At 32.6% G+C, this 19,492-nt stretch overlaps 4 protein-coding genes across 6 annotated transcripts; 3 read left to right on the forward strand and 1 right to left on the reverse strand.

Annotated features, from left to right (window-relative positions):
* Positions 1-863: 863 nt before the first annotated feature.
* On the forward strand, positions 864-1,914 carry LOC111418094 (Ribose-5-phosphate isomerase). The gene is made up of 2 exons (XM_023050542.2): positions 864-949; positions 1,005-1,914. Exon 2 carries the CDS (start codon positions 1,051-1,053, stop codon positions 1,852-1,854), a length of 804 nt encoding a protein of 267 aa, XP_022906310.1. The 5' UTR covers positions 864-949; positions 1,005-1,050; the 3' UTR covers positions 1,855-1,914.
* Positions 1,851-7,854, reverse strand: LOC111418093 (N-acetylglucosamine-6-phosphate deacetylase). Of its 3 annotated transcripts, none has more exons than XM_023050539.2 (8): positions 7,610-7,854; positions 7,282-7,516; positions 6,958-7,229; positions 6,776-6,905; positions 6,590-6,678; positions 2,443-2,587; positions 2,208-2,384; positions 1,851-2,155 (listed from the first exon to the last, which is right to left on the reverse strand). In XM_023050539.2, the coding sequence occupies exons 2-8, from the start codon at positions 7,478-7,480 to the stop codon at positions 1,983-1,985; spliced, it is 1,185 nt and encodes a 394-aa protein (XP_022906307.2). In that variant the 5' UTR covers positions 7,481-7,516; positions 7,610-7,854; the 3' UTR covers positions 1,851-1,982. The 3 variants fall into 3 exon arrangements, with proteins under 3 accessions (XP_022906307.2, XP_022906309.2, XP_022906308.2); XM_023050541.2 differs by having other exon boundaries at positions 7,571-7,808; XM_023050540.2 differs by having other exon boundaries at positions 7,282-7,510; positions 7,610-7,782.
* A 433-nt stretch (positions 7,855-8,287) lies between these two features.
* On the forward strand, positions 8,288-9,170 carry LOC111418085 (uncharacterized). Its single transcript, XM_023050531.2, has 2 exons — positions 8,288-8,515; positions 8,572-9,170. Exons 1-2 carry the CDS (start codon positions 8,513-8,515, stop codon positions 9,082-9,084), a joined length of 516 nt encoding a protein of 171 aa, XP_022906299.2. The 5' UTR covers positions 8,288-8,512; the 3' UTR covers positions 9,085-9,170.
* Positions 9,171-13,162: 3,992 nt separating this feature from the next.
* LOC139432140 (uncharacterized) lies at positions 13,163-16,984 on the forward strand. Its single transcript, XM_071200497.1, has 3 exons — positions 13,163-13,220; positions 16,038-16,163; positions 16,215-16,984. Exons 1-3 carry the CDS (start codon positions 13,163-13,165, stop codon positions 16,982-16,984), a joined length of 954 nt encoding a protein of 317 aa, XP_071056598.1.
* Positions 16,985-19,492: the final 2,508 nt, after the last annotated feature.

A 19,492-nucleotide genomic window follows, 5' to 3' on the forward strand; every position in this document is an offset into this window, starting at 1 on the left:
ACTCCACCCTAAAAACACCCAACACCCCTTCAATATACACTGTATTCCAATACAATGTACAGTACGAATATTATTGGGTGGTAGTTATTAATTATCGTTCGAAACTGCGTGTTCCATCCACGCGTCATGTTCTCTCGTTATGTTTTATAAAACGGGTTCGAGGGGAGTTTATGAAATCCCCCGTGCCATATTTTACAGAAATCGGCCGGTCCCGAACGTAGCCCCACAGCATTTGACACTTTGCCCCAATAAAAAAATAAAAATACGTAAAGCTTTAACTCAAAATCGGTGCGCCGCTTTATTTCGATTCTGACGCGAACAATAAACTTTCATGCAGCTTTCCAAATAAACGCATAAATAACGACATTTACAAAACCCATTTTATAGATATTTATATATATTAGCTTTATATGTTTATTTTTTATTATTTATTTTAAAACTTTATTTTCCAACCGAGATTTTATTGTTGAATTCGACTCATTTTAAATTTAAATTAATTTTAGCTATAACAGAATCTATTTCCAATTATTAATTTAAACCAATAAATAAAATTGAATTGACTTTAAACATTATATTTCAAAATATTCAAAAGGTTCAAAAGTTCTTTTATTTTATAGAGCCACCTATACACGTTATAACAAATCATATTATTAAAAATTTTATCAATAGATGTCACCTCCAATTTTCTAATTTCTTTCTAAAACATTATAAATTAATGCATTATTTATTATTAAACATATAGAACGTAGATATAGAAATCAATTTTAATTAATGAATTCGTTTATTAAAAAAAGCTTCTAAAGTATAAATAGAATTTAACATTTCACCGAAAGAGGTCACTTCAATTTGTAAGAACATTCAAACGTCAAATTAACATAACCTAAAATTATTAAAAAAATTAAATTATCACCTTATTTTGAAATTTGGCTCATAATGATACACAAAATTGGTAAGATTTTATTTTTTACAACAAACGATAACAAATTTAAAACCATCTTTTAAAGATAATTTCTTGGGGCATGCGCTTTTCGGTTGTTGTTGTAAATCCACATGTTTTTTAACAACTTCTTTTTAAAGCCGGCATTAAGAAGTCTTATTAAGGAGTGTAATTGTTTAAACTTCAATTCGATAATATCATTAAGGAAGATGAGTGATTTATCTGCGGCAAAGAAGAAAGCGGCCGAAACGGCTGTAAATGAGTACGTTTTTAATCGTTGCAAAATTGGAGTTGGAAGTGGTTCAACGATAGTCCACGCGATTGATAGATTAGCGGAAAGGGTTCAAAAAGAAAATTTAAATATTACCTGCGTTCCTACATCATTCCAAACGAGGCAATTATTAATTAAATATGAACTTCCAGTAAGCGATTTAGAACAAACTCCAGTTTTGGATGTTTGTATCGATGGTGCGGATGAAGTTGACGCTGATTTAAATTTAATAAAAGGAGGTGGAGGTTGTTTATTAGAAGAAAAAATAGTTGCTAGTTGTGCTAAACAACTTGTTATTGTTGCGGATTATACTAAAAATTCAAGAGCTTTAGGAGATCAATACAAGAAAGGAATTCCAATTGAGGTTGTTCCCATGTCTTATGCTCCTGTTAAAAATAAACTTAAATCGAAATTTTGTGGGGAATTTGTGTTGAGAATGGCTGTCATGAAAGCAGGGCCGATTATTACTGATAATGGTAATTTTATTTTGGATTGGAAAAATTTTGATCAAACCTTAGATTGGAAAGCGGTTAATAAAGAAATTATTCAAATCCCGGGAGTTGTCGAAACTGGTTTGTTTATTGGTATGGCTAAAAAAGCTTATTTTGGTATGGTTGATGGAAGTGTTAAAACTCAAGAGGGTTAATAAATCAAATTGTTTTGATATATATTAGATTTTGTGTTAAATATAAAATGTTACAACTTCTTTTTATAAACACACCTTATTTAGCACCTAAATAATAATTATTTTTTTACATATTAAAATTAAGAACATTATTTATACACACATTCTCCAGCAATCCAAGTTTCGAGTACATCTAAATCGTCATTTAAAATTATAAAATCAGCATCTGCATTAAAATTTAAAGTCCCTTTTTTGTCAGTAATCCCAAGTACTTGAGCTGGGTGTAAAGTTGCAGTTTCCAAAGCGTATTCTTTAGAACATCCTAAAATTAACGATTTATTTGATTGTTTTTTTAATAATTATTTTTAATTTACCAGTTGATTGCATAAAAATTTGTACGCATTTATTCATAGTAGCAATACTGCCACATAAAGTATCAGTTCCTGCAATGTACGCTTTATTATCGCGAATTTCAATTTCTAATTGACCAATATTATGTTTTCCTTGTGCTAAACCCATAGCAGAAATTGCATCTGTCACCAAAACTAAACCTGATATGAATAAATATCAATAAGTAATATAATAAAACAATTTATTAATTTTTTTTACCATTTGGATGCGCTCTATGAGCAATTCTTAAAGCAGCAGGGTGAGTATGAACTCCATCAGAAATGATTCCAAAATAAACGGTTTTTCCTTCCGGTAGTTGATCTGATGTTAATAATCCTACTAAACCAGGATCTCGGTGATGGAACTAAAAAAATAATAATTAGAATTAACTTAACAAATTTTAATTAACTAGGGTAGCCTAAACTCAACCTTAATGAATTTTCGTATAACAAAGTGGCTAGTAATTGAGAGTAATTTCATTATAGCTGAAGATTAATGTTTAATCTTTTATATATAACATCATGTTAAGTTACATAATATATATGAACCACTGCGATTTGTGTTGTCAAGTTTAGTATCGATTGCTTACAACTTAATCCTAATCACACAAAATCACACATTCTCTACACTGAGTTTAGCTGAGGTGACTTGTAGCCAAGGCATTATGGTATGTGATAACTAGTTTTTTATGGATATAGTATTAACTAAAGTTTTTTTTTCACAAATTTTATGCCTTAAGTTAAACTGAGGTCGTTTGCTCTTGAAGCATTGCAATGTTTTGACAAGTTTTGTATGGATGTGGCATTAATTGTAATACTTAATCAGTTGATGTCACAGTCTTAAGTAGTTTTGCATAAATGCAATATCTACTATTGCATCTATGCGATTGTTTGTCTCTGTTAAAGCAAACTTAATAAATCTACATTAACTGATTAAGCTAAGATCGCTTGCGACCAAGGCACAATAAAATACCACATCCACTCAAAACTGATCAACGCATAGCTATACTTCCGTCGCAAGTGACTTCGATTAAACCTCAGCTAGATAATCAATGTGTTCGCTCAATTATATCGAAGTGCTTACAGCCGAGACAATACAAATAATGCCATTACTGCCATAATGTATTACCTAGCTTTAGTTGCATATGGTATTAAGGGGGTGTGCCACCTTTGAAATTCTTTTTGTTTAAAGTGTATTTTAGACTGTCTACAATGAGAATCCATTGACAGATGGATTCTCATTGTAGACAGTCTATTCTCATGTTTTTCTGTCTAATTGGAAATTCCAAGCTACCTATAACTTTTTTGTCTTTCCTTTTTACTCGATTATATATATGTAGGTATTTTGACATTAGTTAGACATTGAGATTGCTTTTCGCACATTTCAACGGCGAAAGTTAACAACGAGTAGTGTTTACGAAGTGCATATAATACATTTGCAAGTATGGGTGGTAACAAAGGAATGCAAGCTTCTTCAAGTCGTGCAGTGAGACGTACACTACGTGGCAAAAAACCTTTCAATCGTCATATTCTGAAGCATCAAAGTGAGAGTGTGTGATCAGTGCAGCCAAGAAGTTAAAAATAATCGAAGATGACTACAACGTCAACGTTGATGCAGCATTTGGATACCATTTCATTGATTTTGATTCTGTTTTTAATGCACTTTCCAACGTTGTTGTTTGCAAAGAATGTGGATCAAAAATTAAATTTTTAGAAACATCTCAACGTGGTTTAGGTTTCAACGTGTATATGTGATACGTGCTCGCCGCGTTATACATTATTTTGCCCTTTAATAGACAATCATACCTATGACATCAATCGAAGATTAATATTTGTTATGATAATCTTATGATTAAGTTTTCCCCTTTTATGTGTTCAAAGCAAGTTCTTCATTCTTTTTACAATAAAGTAATTGCGAAAATTGCACTTGCAACAAGAGCCGTGTGTGACAAATGTTTTTTGAACGCAACCAGAAAAGAACCAGAATCATCCATTCAGGACAACCAAGTTGGAGGAATAACAGTTTCTGGTGACAGAATATGGAAGAAGAGGGGATTTTCATCTCTACTGGTGTAACCACATTGATTGGATGGTACGGGTAAAATCTGGAAATAAAGTCAAAAATTTGCAAAAAGTGCAGTTACTGGAAAGGTAAAGAAGACACTGCAGAATACGAAGATTGGGTCATAAAGTAAAATGTGATATAAACCATACCGGATCTTCAGGAAAAATGAAAGTGGATTTCGTGATAGAGATGTTTTAACGATCCGAAGAAAAGGATAATTTGAAGTACTGTTTTTAAATAGGACACGGACACAGCAAAAGTTTCAAAGGTATTATGGACTCCAAACCTTACGAAAATATTAGAGTGACAAAAAAAGAATACATCGATTATGTGCAAAAGCGAAATACGTACCCATATTTACAAAATTGAAAGAAAAGGAACAGGTCTAGGAGGCGAAAGAATTAACGGGGAAATTAATTGATGAACTTTCTATATACAGTAGAACCCCGATTATCCGTGCGCGGATTATCCAGGCTGCGGATTATCCATGCCATAAAATTTTCATAAATTTTTTTTTATTTCTAATCGATCGCCGGAAACTGGTCAAAAACTAGAGATTTTAAACAAAAATAAAAAGTTTATTCATTTGAAGTTTATTCCCGAAGTAAAGTCGTATTTGAAGAAGGAAACGTTGCCTCAAAAGGCCCTTCTTCTGGACAATGCTCGTTCTCATCCCAATTAAGCAATTCTAAGGTCTGCCGATGTAAATTTTTTTGTTCTTTTCTTTCCACCTAATGTTACATCAATTGAACAACCAATGGATCAGGTGTCATTCAGACAATGATAGGCATTTACCGAAAAGAATTAATGATGAATTTGTTGTATGAAGTTGACCTGATGAAGCTTTGGAAATCGTTGACGATCAAAGATGCAATTTTCAGTGGCAAATGCATGGAGTGGAGTGACAGATACGACTATTAAAAAAGCTTTTAACAATATAATGACAATTGAGGAAGATGAAAGCATTGTCTTAGCATCTAGTGAGGAAGAAACAACTAAATCTGAACTAATTGCATTAGTACAGAACGCCAATGAGTTCAAGGGAACTGATGATAATGAGATCGAAAAATGGATCCAATGTGACGAAAATGAGCCAGAGTATCAGCTTCTTAACAACGACGATATAGTTGAAGAAGTTTTGGGAACCTAGTACAACGCAGCCTTATTCATCCGAAAATGAGAGTGGAGACAAAAAAATTGATAACATGGTATTAGTCAACCGGGTAACGAACCGGGAGACTGAAGAAGCTGCGAATGTTGTACTAGACTATTTTGAGCAGCAAGAATCTTCGGACTTTGTTGACTTTTAAACCTGCGCAAAATACGTCAGATAATTAAACAAAAATAGAAAATGTGCAACTCCAACCAAAATGATAGACTTTTTTTTTACGTAGAATATATAAATATGTTGTAAGTTATCTTAGTTAAGTTTTGTTGTTATTCTATGGGGTCTTACCCTTGAAAGACTGTACTGGCTCTATGTGACTGTGGTTAGACCTATGATCACATACGAAGCAGCAACCTGGTATAGGAAAGTCCGACAGACTTCAGTTATTAAGAAGCACAAATGTACGGTGTAGGAATCGCTGATTAGAGGCTTTGAAAGAAAATATTTAATTTTTCGTATTGATCAACCTTCTATTGATCTTACTCTAGGGAAGTACATAGCCGTTTTTCGATGTATCTAAAGTTGTCTCTTTTACAATTACGTATGTTTTTTATCAATAAATATGACATTTCTGGAAAAATTGGCACCATTTTGGTAAAAATGATTATTTTTTTAAAATCCTACAGAGTTCCCTAGTTTTTGAGTTTAGAAAAAATTTAATCGTTCTCGAAATTTAATTATTCGACTTCCGGTTTAGGAGAAATCCTGCATGATTTGCAAGCCTAACATTGCAGACATCTAGCGGGCGCAATTTTAATTACTGTTAATAAATAAAATGCGTTTTTAAAACTAGAAATTCTGCTTATAAAAACCCGTTTTTAGAAAGCATTTTTCCCCATGCAGCAAAAAAATCTTTATTTTCAGGTCTCCAAGGTGGCATACCTCCTTAATCACTTGATGTCATGAATTCATCATGTTAGCTTTCGTCAAAGTCGCTTGTGGCTTAGGCGTTGCAATGCATTGCTTAGTTTTGAGTTGATACATTATCAATTGCAATGCCTCAGCCACAAACAATATTAAATCCATTTATAGATACAAAGAACATTGATGATGATGCATTACAATGCCTAATTTATACATAACTACAATACTTTCTTTGTATACTTTGTCTATATGAGAGAATAAAAAACTTACAGGTAACATTGCATTGAATAAATGTGTTATAAAAGTTGCCCCATTCTTAACAGCTTCTTCTCCAGAGCTTAAATCAGCCATAGAATGACCTGAAAATAAAAATTAATATTAAAGAAAAAATACAAATTAAACACAGTGAAGATTATTTTTATTGGTTGATGATGAAGTCAAAAAATCTTAACTCACCAACAGAAACAATAATATTTCTTTGAATACATCCCTCAATGACTATTTTAGAATTTTCTAATTCTGGCGCAATTGTGATGATTTGAACATGATCTAAGGTTCCATACATATCTAAAACACTTTCAAACCCCTAAAATTAAAAAGAAATAATTTTCACTTCTCAAATTAAATAAAACAAGTACATTTTCGAAAGTTTTGATATGCTGCTCTGGATGAGCTCCTTTTTTCTGAATGTTAATAAATGGTCCTTCTATATGAACACCCAAAATAGTAGCGCCATCTTTATTTCCTTTTCGTTTTTGTATTTTGGGCAAAACGGTATGGTAAATTTCTTTTGGTGATGTAACAACAGTTGGACAGAATGATGTTACTCCATGGGCTAATAAACCTTTAGCCACACAATTAATTCCTTCTTGAGTATCATTTAAATTTGAGAAATCATAACCAAATCCACCTTAAAGGATATTTAACAAATAATTCTGATTATATTGATAATTTTAATGTACCATTTATCTGTAATTCTATAAAACCAGGTGCAATTATGGCTCCTTTACAATCGATCTGTTGGTTAGCTTGGATTTTTTCATCAAAAAATACTTTTTCTGGGTCAATTATTTTACCATCTCTAATCCAAAAGTCTTCTCTAATAATTTTATGATCCCTGAGTATCCGGCAGTTTATAAATTGCTTTAGTTGCGAAGACATTTTTTCAACACTGTTGTATTAAAAATTTTTCTACAACTGATTCATGAAGGTCACAAATACAACAATTTCTTTGATAAGCAAGTTCATTACCCTCAAATTAAAAATGGGCAGGGTATATTTAATACTTACTCTTTTGTGGAATGTCGCGAAACGGTGAAGCAAAACTATTTACATATCTAATCAGCCTTATTAGCTTAAGTAACCATTATAATGTGTTTTAAAACACATTGAAATTTAGAATTTAGGTCGAAATCGATAAACACAGCTGATATCTAACCAACACGAAATACACTTGACAGATTCGTGTTTTTCTTTGTATTTTTACTGTAACATCATCTATAAAAGCATAAACATGTTGTCGGTTTATTTGGTTTAGGGAAAATTCGATAAATTTGTGTTTATAACCCGATTATTTCCTATTGAGATTAGATAAAATGTGGTTTTACTAAAGTGATAACTTAATATTTTTTACAAGTTCCTAATGATTAAATTTATGTTTATTGCGGTAATAAAAGATGTTTGAACATCATTTAAGTGCAAATTACAAATTATTATAAGAAATGTTTCGAAATTTTGAAAAGAAATTTTGATTTATTAATTTTTGAATTAATGTCATGTAAGTGAGGAACGTCATTAATAGATGGCGACTCCATCGAGGGGATTAAAATGCAATTATTTAGTTAAGTTTTATTTTAAATTACATTTCTTTTGTATCGATAACTTTAAAAATAACCTACGATTACATTTTTATTAATAAATATTAATTATTAGAATTTATTATTTACATGTCAAAGATAACCTAACCTCAAAAATTCGTAAACGTCAAATTTCAATCCATCAATAATTTCCAAATTTTTTTAATAACTACGTTTTAGCAATATTAAATAATCTTAAAACAACTTCTCTAAATGTAATTATTAATTAAAATCTAAACAAAATATTTGTATAGGTTGAAATAACCTGACAACTGACAAACTTCAAAATAATCAGTTCAATTTATTGACCAAACACCCCAGACATAATTCAATCATAATGGTAAGGTTTTTGTGTATTATAAAATAAGCTTTATCTACTTTAATTTATATTTTAAGACTTCGCAAGCTGGATTAAAAAAATCAATTGCTGGGAGAAAAAAAGGTTCCCTACCGAAATTCGAACTCACCGAAGAACAAAAAAACGATATCCAAGAAGCTTTCGATCTGTTCGACCATGAAAGAAGCGGCCACATCGATACTAAAGAACTAAAAGTCGCGATTCGCGCCTTGGGTTTCGAACCAAGAAAAGAAGAAATTAAAAAAATGATTGCTGAAATCGATAAAGACGGCACTGGAAAGATATCGTTCAACGACTTTTTAGACCTTATGACGATTAAAATGGCTGAAAAGGATTCGAAAGAAGAAATATTAAAAGCGTTTCGATTATTTGACGATGACGAAACCGGTAAAATAAGTTTTAAAAATCTTAAGAGAGTTGCTAAAGAACTCGGAGAGAATCTCACTGATGAGGAACTTCAGGAGATGATTGAAGAAGCCGATCGGGATGGAGATGGAGAGATTAATCAAGAAGAGTTTTTGAGAATTATGAAAAAAACTAGTTTGTATTGAAGGTTTGTAATGAAAGAAACTAAAAATGTTCAAGGATTGTGTTTAATTGTATGGACAATCTGTGTCTGAATCTTTATAATCTTAATATTGCAGTATTTTTTTATAAAACGTTTTTCTATTCCTAGTCAACTTTAATATGTATTTGAGATAATCTGTAATAATTCATTAAAATAATTGTGGATGTTGTGATTTAAGTCAATAAATATGGATCTTTAAAAGTTGGTTATTTTTGTAGTATTGTATTATAATCTGTACTATCTGGAGATATAGAAAATCTAGAAAGTAGTAGCGTACACTCAACTTTTTAGGGTCCACTATACATTAATTGAGTGTTGATGTTATGCAACAGTTAGTAAAATATTGATTCCAATCCTATAAGAGATGATATCAATTTCAATCTAGTTGGAATCTCAAAAGAGGGATGTGATTGAATAATTAGTATCTATTGAGAACTTTAAGAATAAGTTTACCAAAGATATTTATGATATTTTGACATCAGAAAATGATCAGTTTTATGTTTTATCACAAACATAATTGGTGTACAAACTAAAACCCTGCTATGCACAGTTAGTAGATAGTAAAAACTACTTGTAACATTACTTTATCACATACAATTCTTTCAACAACAGTAACAAACAATTAATTGAGTTATCTAATATTATAAAATAATGTTAGATACTATACACTAGTGAACTTCGATACATTTCATTGTTCTTTAATGTTCTTATCCTAAGATATCACTTGTAAAGTTGATACGAAGTAATTTTAAAAATTCTTGATATCAGATAACCTCAATTTAAATTATTCAAAATTATTTATTTAAATCTTTATCTACCCGGTTCAAAACTTATTGAAAACGATAACCTTAACTTAGTTAACAAAGAAAATAATCAATATTTGTATGGAATAATGAAATTTTGATGAAAATTTACAAAATTAATTTGAACATATTAGAAAATTTATCGTTGAAATCAGAAGAAAATTAATCGATATTTGAAAATTGATTCAAAAGAGCATCAAAATTAGGAAATATCACCCATAATTATAAATAAATAAAAAATTTTTAAATAATAATTTGACAAATTAAATTAGAGATATTTCAAATGTCAAAGTTGGTAACATTGAAAAAACTAAAGTACAAATTTCAAACCGATGAATTTAACCAATCAGGAGACGTTATTTGAAAATTTAACATTCGAACAACGGAATTTATCAACAATAATGGTGGTTTCTGTTGTCCGAAGAGACGCACGCATTTTTTTTGCTCTTCAAAATTATAAATTAAATCAACGTTTAACGAGTGAAAGAAAACAATTGGTTCCTTTCCTGGTAGAAATCATTCTTCTGGAGAAGAGAAAGATTGGTTCCCAATCCTGAATTCAACTGTTCCTGTCACGAAGATAATATCCTCATTTTGACCTCCAAAGTTTTCATAAAAACAAATTGGCTAAGTTAAGTTATTTTTTTTATGACTTATTGTTTTGTTGATTGAAACTTTAAAAATCTCTTCTTACCTTCAATACGAAAAGTTTTCTTGATAAGTTCACTATAAAATTTTGAGGCTAGGATTACAATTTCCCTAATTAATTTAATTTTTCACGAGTTTTAAAACTATAACAATATCCGAGTTGATAAATATTACTTCGCATTAACTAATCTAGAGAATTTGTTCATATAATTAGTAAATTCTGTTAATTTTGTCGACAACATTTCACCATAATAGGGCCGTTAGTATTTTTTTTATTGGCTTATTCGAAAGTTTTTTAAAATTGATTGACTCTATTTTTTTAAATTTTTGATTCTGAGGCTTATTGTTAGTTTAAAAAAATAATAATAAAGTTTGAAACTACAGGGCGCGAATTCCAAAATACGTCACTCAGATTTGAGCGTACGATTGGAGCGTATAAAAATCAATAAAATTACTGGAGAGAGACAATGCTACGAATCTTATGCGCTACAAGAAAACAGAAGTAAACGGATGCGAATGTAACGTCTGTGATTTCTTTCTTCTTACTTAAAACGTCATCTGGAGTTGGGGATGGGGAATTTTAAACTTTTACATTAATTATTGCAAAAATTAAACAATTTACGAACAATTTAATTTAGATTATCGATTTTTTGAAGGACGGTCTTTCTAATCGATTGACCTTAACAGCCCTATTGCACCTTAAGCTGTGCACGTGTTTGTCTGGACAGTGAACCTTTTGACTGTTGAAAACTTTCATAGGATTTGCTATTTTTTATTTTATCGATCACATCTCTCACCTCAACCGTGGAAAAGACACTGAATTGGAAGTATCCTGTGACGCGGGGTGGTTATCGCTCTTCCAGAGGGTCAATGGATCAATGTTAGTTTGTATTGAATGACAGGATTAGCTAAAGTAATTATTAAATTGCTTAGCACTTATTCACGATGCTGCAGATGGCAGATTCTGAATTTTTGTGATTTTCAACATAACGTCTAATCCGTCGATTAGAGCTTGTCTGTTTTTTTTTGCGGTAGTCGTCTCTTAATACTTTCATATGGAGATTCATATTGGCCAGATAAGCCTCATTAATGAGTTGTAAATTCTGTTACAGTAGTTGTCTATCCATGCATGACGTCACGAACGGTCCGTGGAGTATACCTGTTCTCAGGATGTAGCAGTCCTCTTATATTCTTGCTATTAACTAATTATGCAGCAAGGGCTCTATTTACAAATCGCAAAATATTTTTGAATTTTCTGTTTAGTTCAATATACAGTAAACTATATAACAGTGAGGTTTATTTTCACTAGTAATTTGTAGGTGGCGGATTCGTACATAAATAAGTTAATGCCTTATTAATACCTTAACAGGCTTTTTGAATTAATTACGTTGAAAAAAAAGTGATCTGGATTTGAACTGGTCATGTCCACGTTTCCATTTGTTACTTAAATGGGGGACGAACAGAATAAAAAGGTAACATAAAACAAGAAGGAAAACGAATGGTTTTGTTCTGGGAAGAGACTACGAGAATCGAATAAATTTCCCAAGCTAGACAAATTAAATTTAATTCAGGTGAAAAACTGCGCATATGCCATCTAATGAAAAAGACCCCGATACTGTTTCACCTCTAGACTTGCATTCTAGTGGGGAATAAAATATATAGCGTTCCGGGTAGCTTGAACTTTACTCGGCCTTTTCAGGAAGGATCCGGATTAGCGACGAATAAACGACAATAAATCGTTTTTGCGTGCAGCAGTAAAACGTAATCGGAGCAGGAGGAGGGCAGCCCGATCGGTTTATGACAGTCGTTTTGTTTCGAAATCAATATCGCGTGTGTATACCGGCAATTTAGGCAGGTGTCGATCATTATTTTACCGCCGCCACCGCGTCTGTAGCCACTCGCATGGGGGTGCAGCAAATTTATTGTCCAAATCTGAGTCCCTCCGACCAATGCAACTCACTTGTAACTAATCACGTTTGCATTGCACTGTCAGTGTTCCGATCCGATGGTTCATTGATTGCAGGATAGCATCAAATTTTAACGTACACAATTGTTGATAACTGAAAACAAATTTTGTTCCAAAAAAAAATCATGTTCATTTTTGTTTTTTTTTGTTTTGTTCCAGTCCTGAATAAACAAGCTTTTTTTTTGGTGATATAAATACAAATAATACTGTGTTTGAAAATAGACACTATTGTTGGGGTTTGAGTCAGAGAAAATATTTGAAACATTTTGTATTTATGAGAAAGTACCGAAGAAAGCATGAAATCAGATGATCACATAAATAGTTGAGAGTTGTCTATAATTGTATTTTCTCTTTATTCTTGAAGTAAGAATCTTATCGCTTATCAAAGTAGCACGTCAACAAAGCTATGCTAAATGCAATTAAGCTAGCTAGAAATAGTATTCGAAACGATCGCTTGGCTTTATTGCACCCGAAAATTGGATATTAGAAACAGTCTAGGAGTATTATACCGAGACGATAAGCGTACGAAACTTTTTCAATTCGACAAAGTGTGCCCATTACGACTTTTTTTTTGGTTTTTATGTGGGCGGAAACTCGCTACACAAAATAATAATGAAAAACCAAAAAAAAAGCAGCGTGGATAAATGAACGCTAAATTTAAAATTCAAATCGTCTTACACACCGTTATTAAGTGTGTTCCCGGTGAGATTCCGAGCTCCTTCCACGTTCCTTCTTTAAGAGATATATTCATGCAAATTCGGTAAATTGTGAATATCGTGCTTGTGCACCTGCAATTTTAGATATTCTTCGTCTACGGAGGATCCTAAAAGATAGACTGCGATGACAACGTGGTACATCTAAAACGTAAACCCTTGGAAATGATGTAACATCGTTTTAAAAGTTGTTATCACGTTAAAATCGTAATAGTTTTATGATGGGAATATTCAATTTGCGAGCAAGTTTTGAGTAATTTATTACCTTTGTTAGAATGTTATGCGATGGTCTGTTAACGCTTTCAGTTCTCCACTAGAGTTGGATAAACTCCTCAACAATATCCAATTACTAATTAGGTACAATCCAACGTACGTTCAATTTAACTTTCTCGAGTTCCAAAACCAGAACACTACATACGTTTTAATATTTAATTTGAAAATCACATCATAAATCTTTTATTAATTTCTCTTGTGTATAAATGACAAAACTTGATGAGTTGGAAATTTTAATTACATTTATTCTACGTTTTCTTATTCCACTCAAGAAGAAAGCGTTTGTAATTGTTTTATCTATACATTTTTTCATTTTACTTTCAATTAAACCACACAAAAATAAAGAAGTAATCATTCCAGGTTGTATTGAAATATGTCGTTTTAGAACTGGTACAAACTAGTGTAACGTTGGTCGCCCGGTTTCAAGATGATTTTATTACCGGGGGCCGTGTACGAGTCCGGGTGGGGGACTCCTTAATTAAACCATACTGTTTTATGTGCCCGGAGTAAACCTAGGGACTGAGCCGCGAAGGTTCTGGTGTATGCAATTGAAACGGCCGCGGTGTTTCACGGATTCCCTGTCCTTTTCCCTTGAAATACTACCGCAGTTAAAGGGAGAACCCGCCATGGACGCTTTTAAACGCGTAAACTGCATCGATTTCGAAACTTCCATTCCACCAGCAAGAACTTTTCTTTTAATTTATTTTCAACTGAAAATAGTTAGTTGTAATGAATGCGCTTTAGTCTTTTAAGTTTAAAATGCTCTAAATTGGTTAAAACGTTTTGTTCTCTAATAATAAAATTTGATAAGATATCTTTGCGTTTGGACTGTAATTTACGAGGGCGTAGTATTCGAGTTGAGGAATTCTTTTTGAAAATCGGAAAGCTGGCCTAGCCAGTCAGGCAATAATTTCTGGTGCTAGATAAAGCGAAATTCGAACTGGACCAGCGGCAGAGGCGGCGTATGCAGAGGCCTGTTTACGTCACAACGTGTTTCAATTATTTCGATAATCCCTTACATATTCATAAACGGTAAATGTCCGAAATGCCGGGCGCGCACGCCGCAGTCTGCATTATCGTTGCTCAATAATTCGCAAAATATCGATTCGACAGATAGGTGCGACCGCATGCATCAACATCTATGCGGATGGGCGGTAGTTACCACCCACAATTATTTGGCATAGTTCTATTTTAATTGCAAGTATCTATTACTAATTACAGATAATTAAAATCTGAAAAAAATATTATATAGAAAGAATTGACGACATTTTAGAACATTTTTCAAATAAGATAATTCTTACAAAGATCTATGTGGAATAGATTACATTGTAATTTTTAGAAATTATTGCCAAATGATTTTATTCTTTTGGAAGAGATAATGATTTTGAAATCAGAGCTAAAATGTTCAGCTTGGGAATTTCTGCAGAATTTGTTGGATTTAATACTTGCAAAATCATATGTGAGATACAAGCAGTTATGAAAGCAGTTATCGCACACTTCTATCGCAATACTGGTGTATTCCGCTACTATCATTCCTCTCCGAGGTCTTACCCGTTTTGTTGTCCGAGAGAGGAAACCGAAACAAATTCAAAACGTTTTACTTGCTGTTTATTTTACCAGCACGCGTGAAAATGAACCATATCTGTCTTTTCGGGGTTGACAGAAATAGATTGTTTACCACACCAACTCCCAATGTATCTTGTAAGGACTGCATTACCATACTAGTTTCTTATAACTATTGTTGAGACAAATTGTATGAGAAAAAAATGGGCGAGAAGGAGATTTAATCAAAAAATCCGCGTTAACCCCAAAAAAAATTCTCACACTTCCAAACCCTTTGTGGTCAAGTGCACCGCCAACGAAACTGATCACTCAGTAAACATTTGTCAAAGTGGACTTGCCTTGGCTGTAAGCATGTTGATTAGGTTCTAATGGTATGCTTCATACATATAACGATTTATTTTATCACATAGCATTTCTAACAAACAAAAAGAGGCTATTTTAAAATACTTCGGGAAAAGTCTTAGGTATAAAGTTGGCTGTTTACAGGCATAAGGCTAGTTCATCATAATCCCTGTCTGCTTGCAGTTATCAGATAAGCGAGTAAGTGAATGCAGACCAGGGAATTCCAAAAAGCTCATCTGTGGTGAATCATTCCTCCCCGACAGTCTGAGGTTGAATTAAGGTGGTCAGGCACACAAGATGTGTTTTATTATTGGACTGAACTACCCGTAATTCTACCTTCTCAGCGTTCTGTAGTGTTTTTGACATATCCTTCGGAGACTGGAGTATTGGGGTCTGCCCTGATCCTTTCTAGTTTCTTATCTGCTGCGTCTGATTGCTTTTTTCAACTTCTTTGACCCTCTTAAATCTATTAATAGGAGCTATTAATATATGAAAGAAATAACAGATTTTACCTCCATTTGAGTTTAACTATCCCTTCCTCGTTGTCCTCCTTGTGAAGTTGTGTCTTTTGCCGATGATACAACTCTTTTGGTAAAAAGTAAACAATATAAAAATATTTCAAAATTAGCGAATATCGCGTTAGAAAATTTAAAAATTTGGAGTATTAATTGTAAATTAAAATTTAATGCTTCTAAATCGGAAGCTATTTTCTTTGGTAAACCAAATCAAAGATATCCAAATATTTTATTAGATGGTAATAAAATTATTTGTAAAAATGTAGTTAGATATTTATGAGTTTTTTTAGATACTAAATTAAATTTTAAATACCATTTAGATTTTGTAACAAAAAAAGGTAGAGAAATTTCTAATAAGATTGGTGCAACAGCTAACATTTCTTGGGGGTTAAATGGCAAAGCAGCATCAGTTATTTATAAAGGTGCTGTTGAGCCATGTATGTTTTATGCTGCGTCAATTTGGGAAAACAAAATTAAAGATGTTAAAAGTAGGAACAAATTAATTAGTGTTCAGAGAGTGTTAGGCTTGAAAGCAGCTAGGGCATTTAGCACAGTATCGAACGATGCTTTTGGTGTATTATCAGGGCTTTTACCAGCAGATGTGAGATTCAAAGAAATTGCACTTTGGCAAAATTTATATAATTTAAATGATCAGGATCTACGGTTATTTACTGGAGTAGATATTAACCATGATAAAATAGAGAAGGAAGCTAAATTCTTAACGGATATTCATCCTGCGAAGAGGGATATTATGGATTTTAAGTCAAGGAAAATTGTTTTGAATAAAGGAATCCAATTATTTACAGATGGTGTTAAGTGTAAGGATTGTGTTGGTGCTGCGTTTGTTGTTTTTTGTGATGGTGTTGAAGTTTATTTTGAAAAAATTAAATTAGGTGCGTTATGTGATAATTATCATGCGGAATTATTGGCAGTGAATAGTGCAATTAAATATATTATTAAAGAAAAGATAGTTAAGTGTGAATTGTATAGTGATAGTATTTCAGTTTTGGAAGGCCTTAAGAACATGACGAAACCATCTATTTTGCAAAAGGATACTTGAAATTTAATTAATGATTCAAGTAGTAATATTGATTTCTTTTGGATTAAGGGTCACTCTGGAATCAGGGGTAATGAAAGAGCGGATCAGTTAGCTAAAAAAGCTTCGGTCTGCGAAAATTTACAATTTGATTTTAACGTGATTTCTAAGAGATCAGTAAAAAATAGGATAAGGAAATTTATGTTGAAAAAAATGGTAAGATAGATGGGATAACTCAGTGACTGGCAGGTTGACTTACCAGTTTATACCTAGAGTTGGTAGGGTAGATAGATTTTTAAAACCCGAAACTGTTGAGTTAATTACTGGTCATGGCAATTTTGAGGAGTATTTAAATAGAATTGGAAAATTTGAATCTCCTCTGTGTTTGTGCGGTGATGAAAGTGGAAGCTCGATGCATGTTTTATTTAGATACAAGAACAAATTTGAAGAGAGATGTAGATTACAGAATAGAATGCTGATTAAAGGTATGGTATGGCCGAATTTGGAAGAAGATGTTAAAAACATTGATAAGTGTGATGAGTGGTGGAAAATTTTAAATGAATGTGCCGTGTGTTTTATTGATAAAAAATAAATTGAATTAGTGTAATAATTATTAATAATTAAACAAATAATAAAAAAAAAATAAAGAATATAAAAATATTAATCTATTAGTTTGCCAATTGATTTTTAGAGTATTTAAAGCGTTGCTTAGTTAAATAATTTATTTTGCGTATTTTAATTGCTTTAAAATCAACGCTTATGGAAGGGAAAGGGGAGGTAGAGAAAGTCGTTGGTAAATTGTATTTATCTATTAATCATTTAGATTAAATTTTAATTGAATGAAGTTTATTCTTGGTAAATGTATAGGTGTAGTACCTTTTGGTGGAGCACCTTAAGATTTAAATTTTTATTAATTTATCTTTAAACGATATATAGTGTCCTCCTTGTGTAATTGGCGTCCTTCGTAACGGAAGAGTCACTAGTTGTGACACCTAGATGTGTATTCTCTCGGCATACAGATACCAAGCAGCGTAACAACCGCCTTTAACTAGTCTAACGACGGGTTGTTAGATTATCTTTAAGATCCGCCAGGCATAAACCATCGAAGAGAAGGTAGATGTCGGCGTGTAGAGTTTTAACCTGATTTTATACTTCTTTATCGTTGTCGAAGAGAGCTCAGAAGAGGTGATGGATAGTTGCTTCTTGGGTTGCCTATTTCCTAACTCTTGATGCAATAGTCCCTTTCTAGGTACTGATATGAATGTTGTACTCTATCTCTCGACGGGTTAAGTATTTGTCCTCTTAAGCGAAAGTGGAGCCATGTTTCGTCTTCTATTTGTCTCGGTTTATATTCGTCACAAACTCCTTATGGAGGTGTCTATGACGAAAACGGGCAATCAATGTTGCCGATGTTGAGATGGTCTGGGATCCATCAAGCAATTATAATACGAATAACTTCGAAGTAGTGATAGTGCAAAATGTCAATCAGTCTAATGAGCTGGATTATTTGTATACGTAATTCTAGCACAAAAAGGGGGAAATCAGAAGAGATACACAGTAAGCACATAAACACGTAGTTTTAACAATAATAATAATAATAATAATAATAATAATAAACTTTATTGCCCAACAGCGCACCATATTAAGGGCAAAATACAAAAAATATACAAATTATTACAAATTGTACATCAATATAATTACAAGTGAAATTAAAATGCATATAATACATACCTAAATAATAATACAATCAAATAAAAGAGGCAAGAAAAGAGACAGAAAATGCAATGTTCATTCTAGCTTACAACTATCGTTCATGTTCGTGATCATATGTGTTATCGGCGCCCTTTTTTTGACATTTGTTCTGCATAAAGGTGGATAAAAATACAAATGGGACCGAGAATTTATGCGCGGCACCACTATATTCACTCGCGACAACAACCACGCACAGTCGATCTCACCACACATCAACTTTTGCAAGAACGAGGCACTTTGGACCATTCTTCTATCCTGCAGAGAAGGAAGCTTGTGGCGATGCAGTAGATCTAAGTAGTTCACTCCTTTAGGCGGATATTGACCATCCATACGATATGACAAAAATTTGAGAAATCGACGCTGGACTTTCTCAACCATTAGTTGTTGTGACGTGTAAATAGGGTACCATATTACAGAGGCATACTGGAGGTGAGAGATCACCAGAGCCATAAATAGCGTTTTCAGGGTACCAAAATCAGCAAATCGACCCAAGATCCTCAGTATGAAACCCAAAGTTCTCCAAGCCTGAGAGCACATCTCCTCAATATTGGGCAAGAAAGAAAGTTCTGAGTCAAACAGCACTCCCAGATCCTTCACCGTAGAGACCCTTGTTAGTGGTATGGAAGCCGCAATATAAACTGTGTCGATTTTATTTAACTTCTTTGTAAATGATATGTAAGTACATTTACTGACACTTAAAGAAAGGGCATTGAAATTGCACCACTTCTGAATAATGTCCAGGTTGTTCTGCAGCATCCTAGAGTCATCCAATGATCTGAC

This window comes from Onthophagus taurus, chromosome 11 (genome assembly GCF_036711975.1).
Source record: "Onthophagus taurus isolate NC chromosome 11, IU_Otau_3.0, whole genome shotgun sequence".
Lineage (NCBI taxonomy): Eukaryota > Metazoa > Arthropoda > Insecta > Coleoptera > Scarabaeidae > Onthophagus > Onthophagus taurus.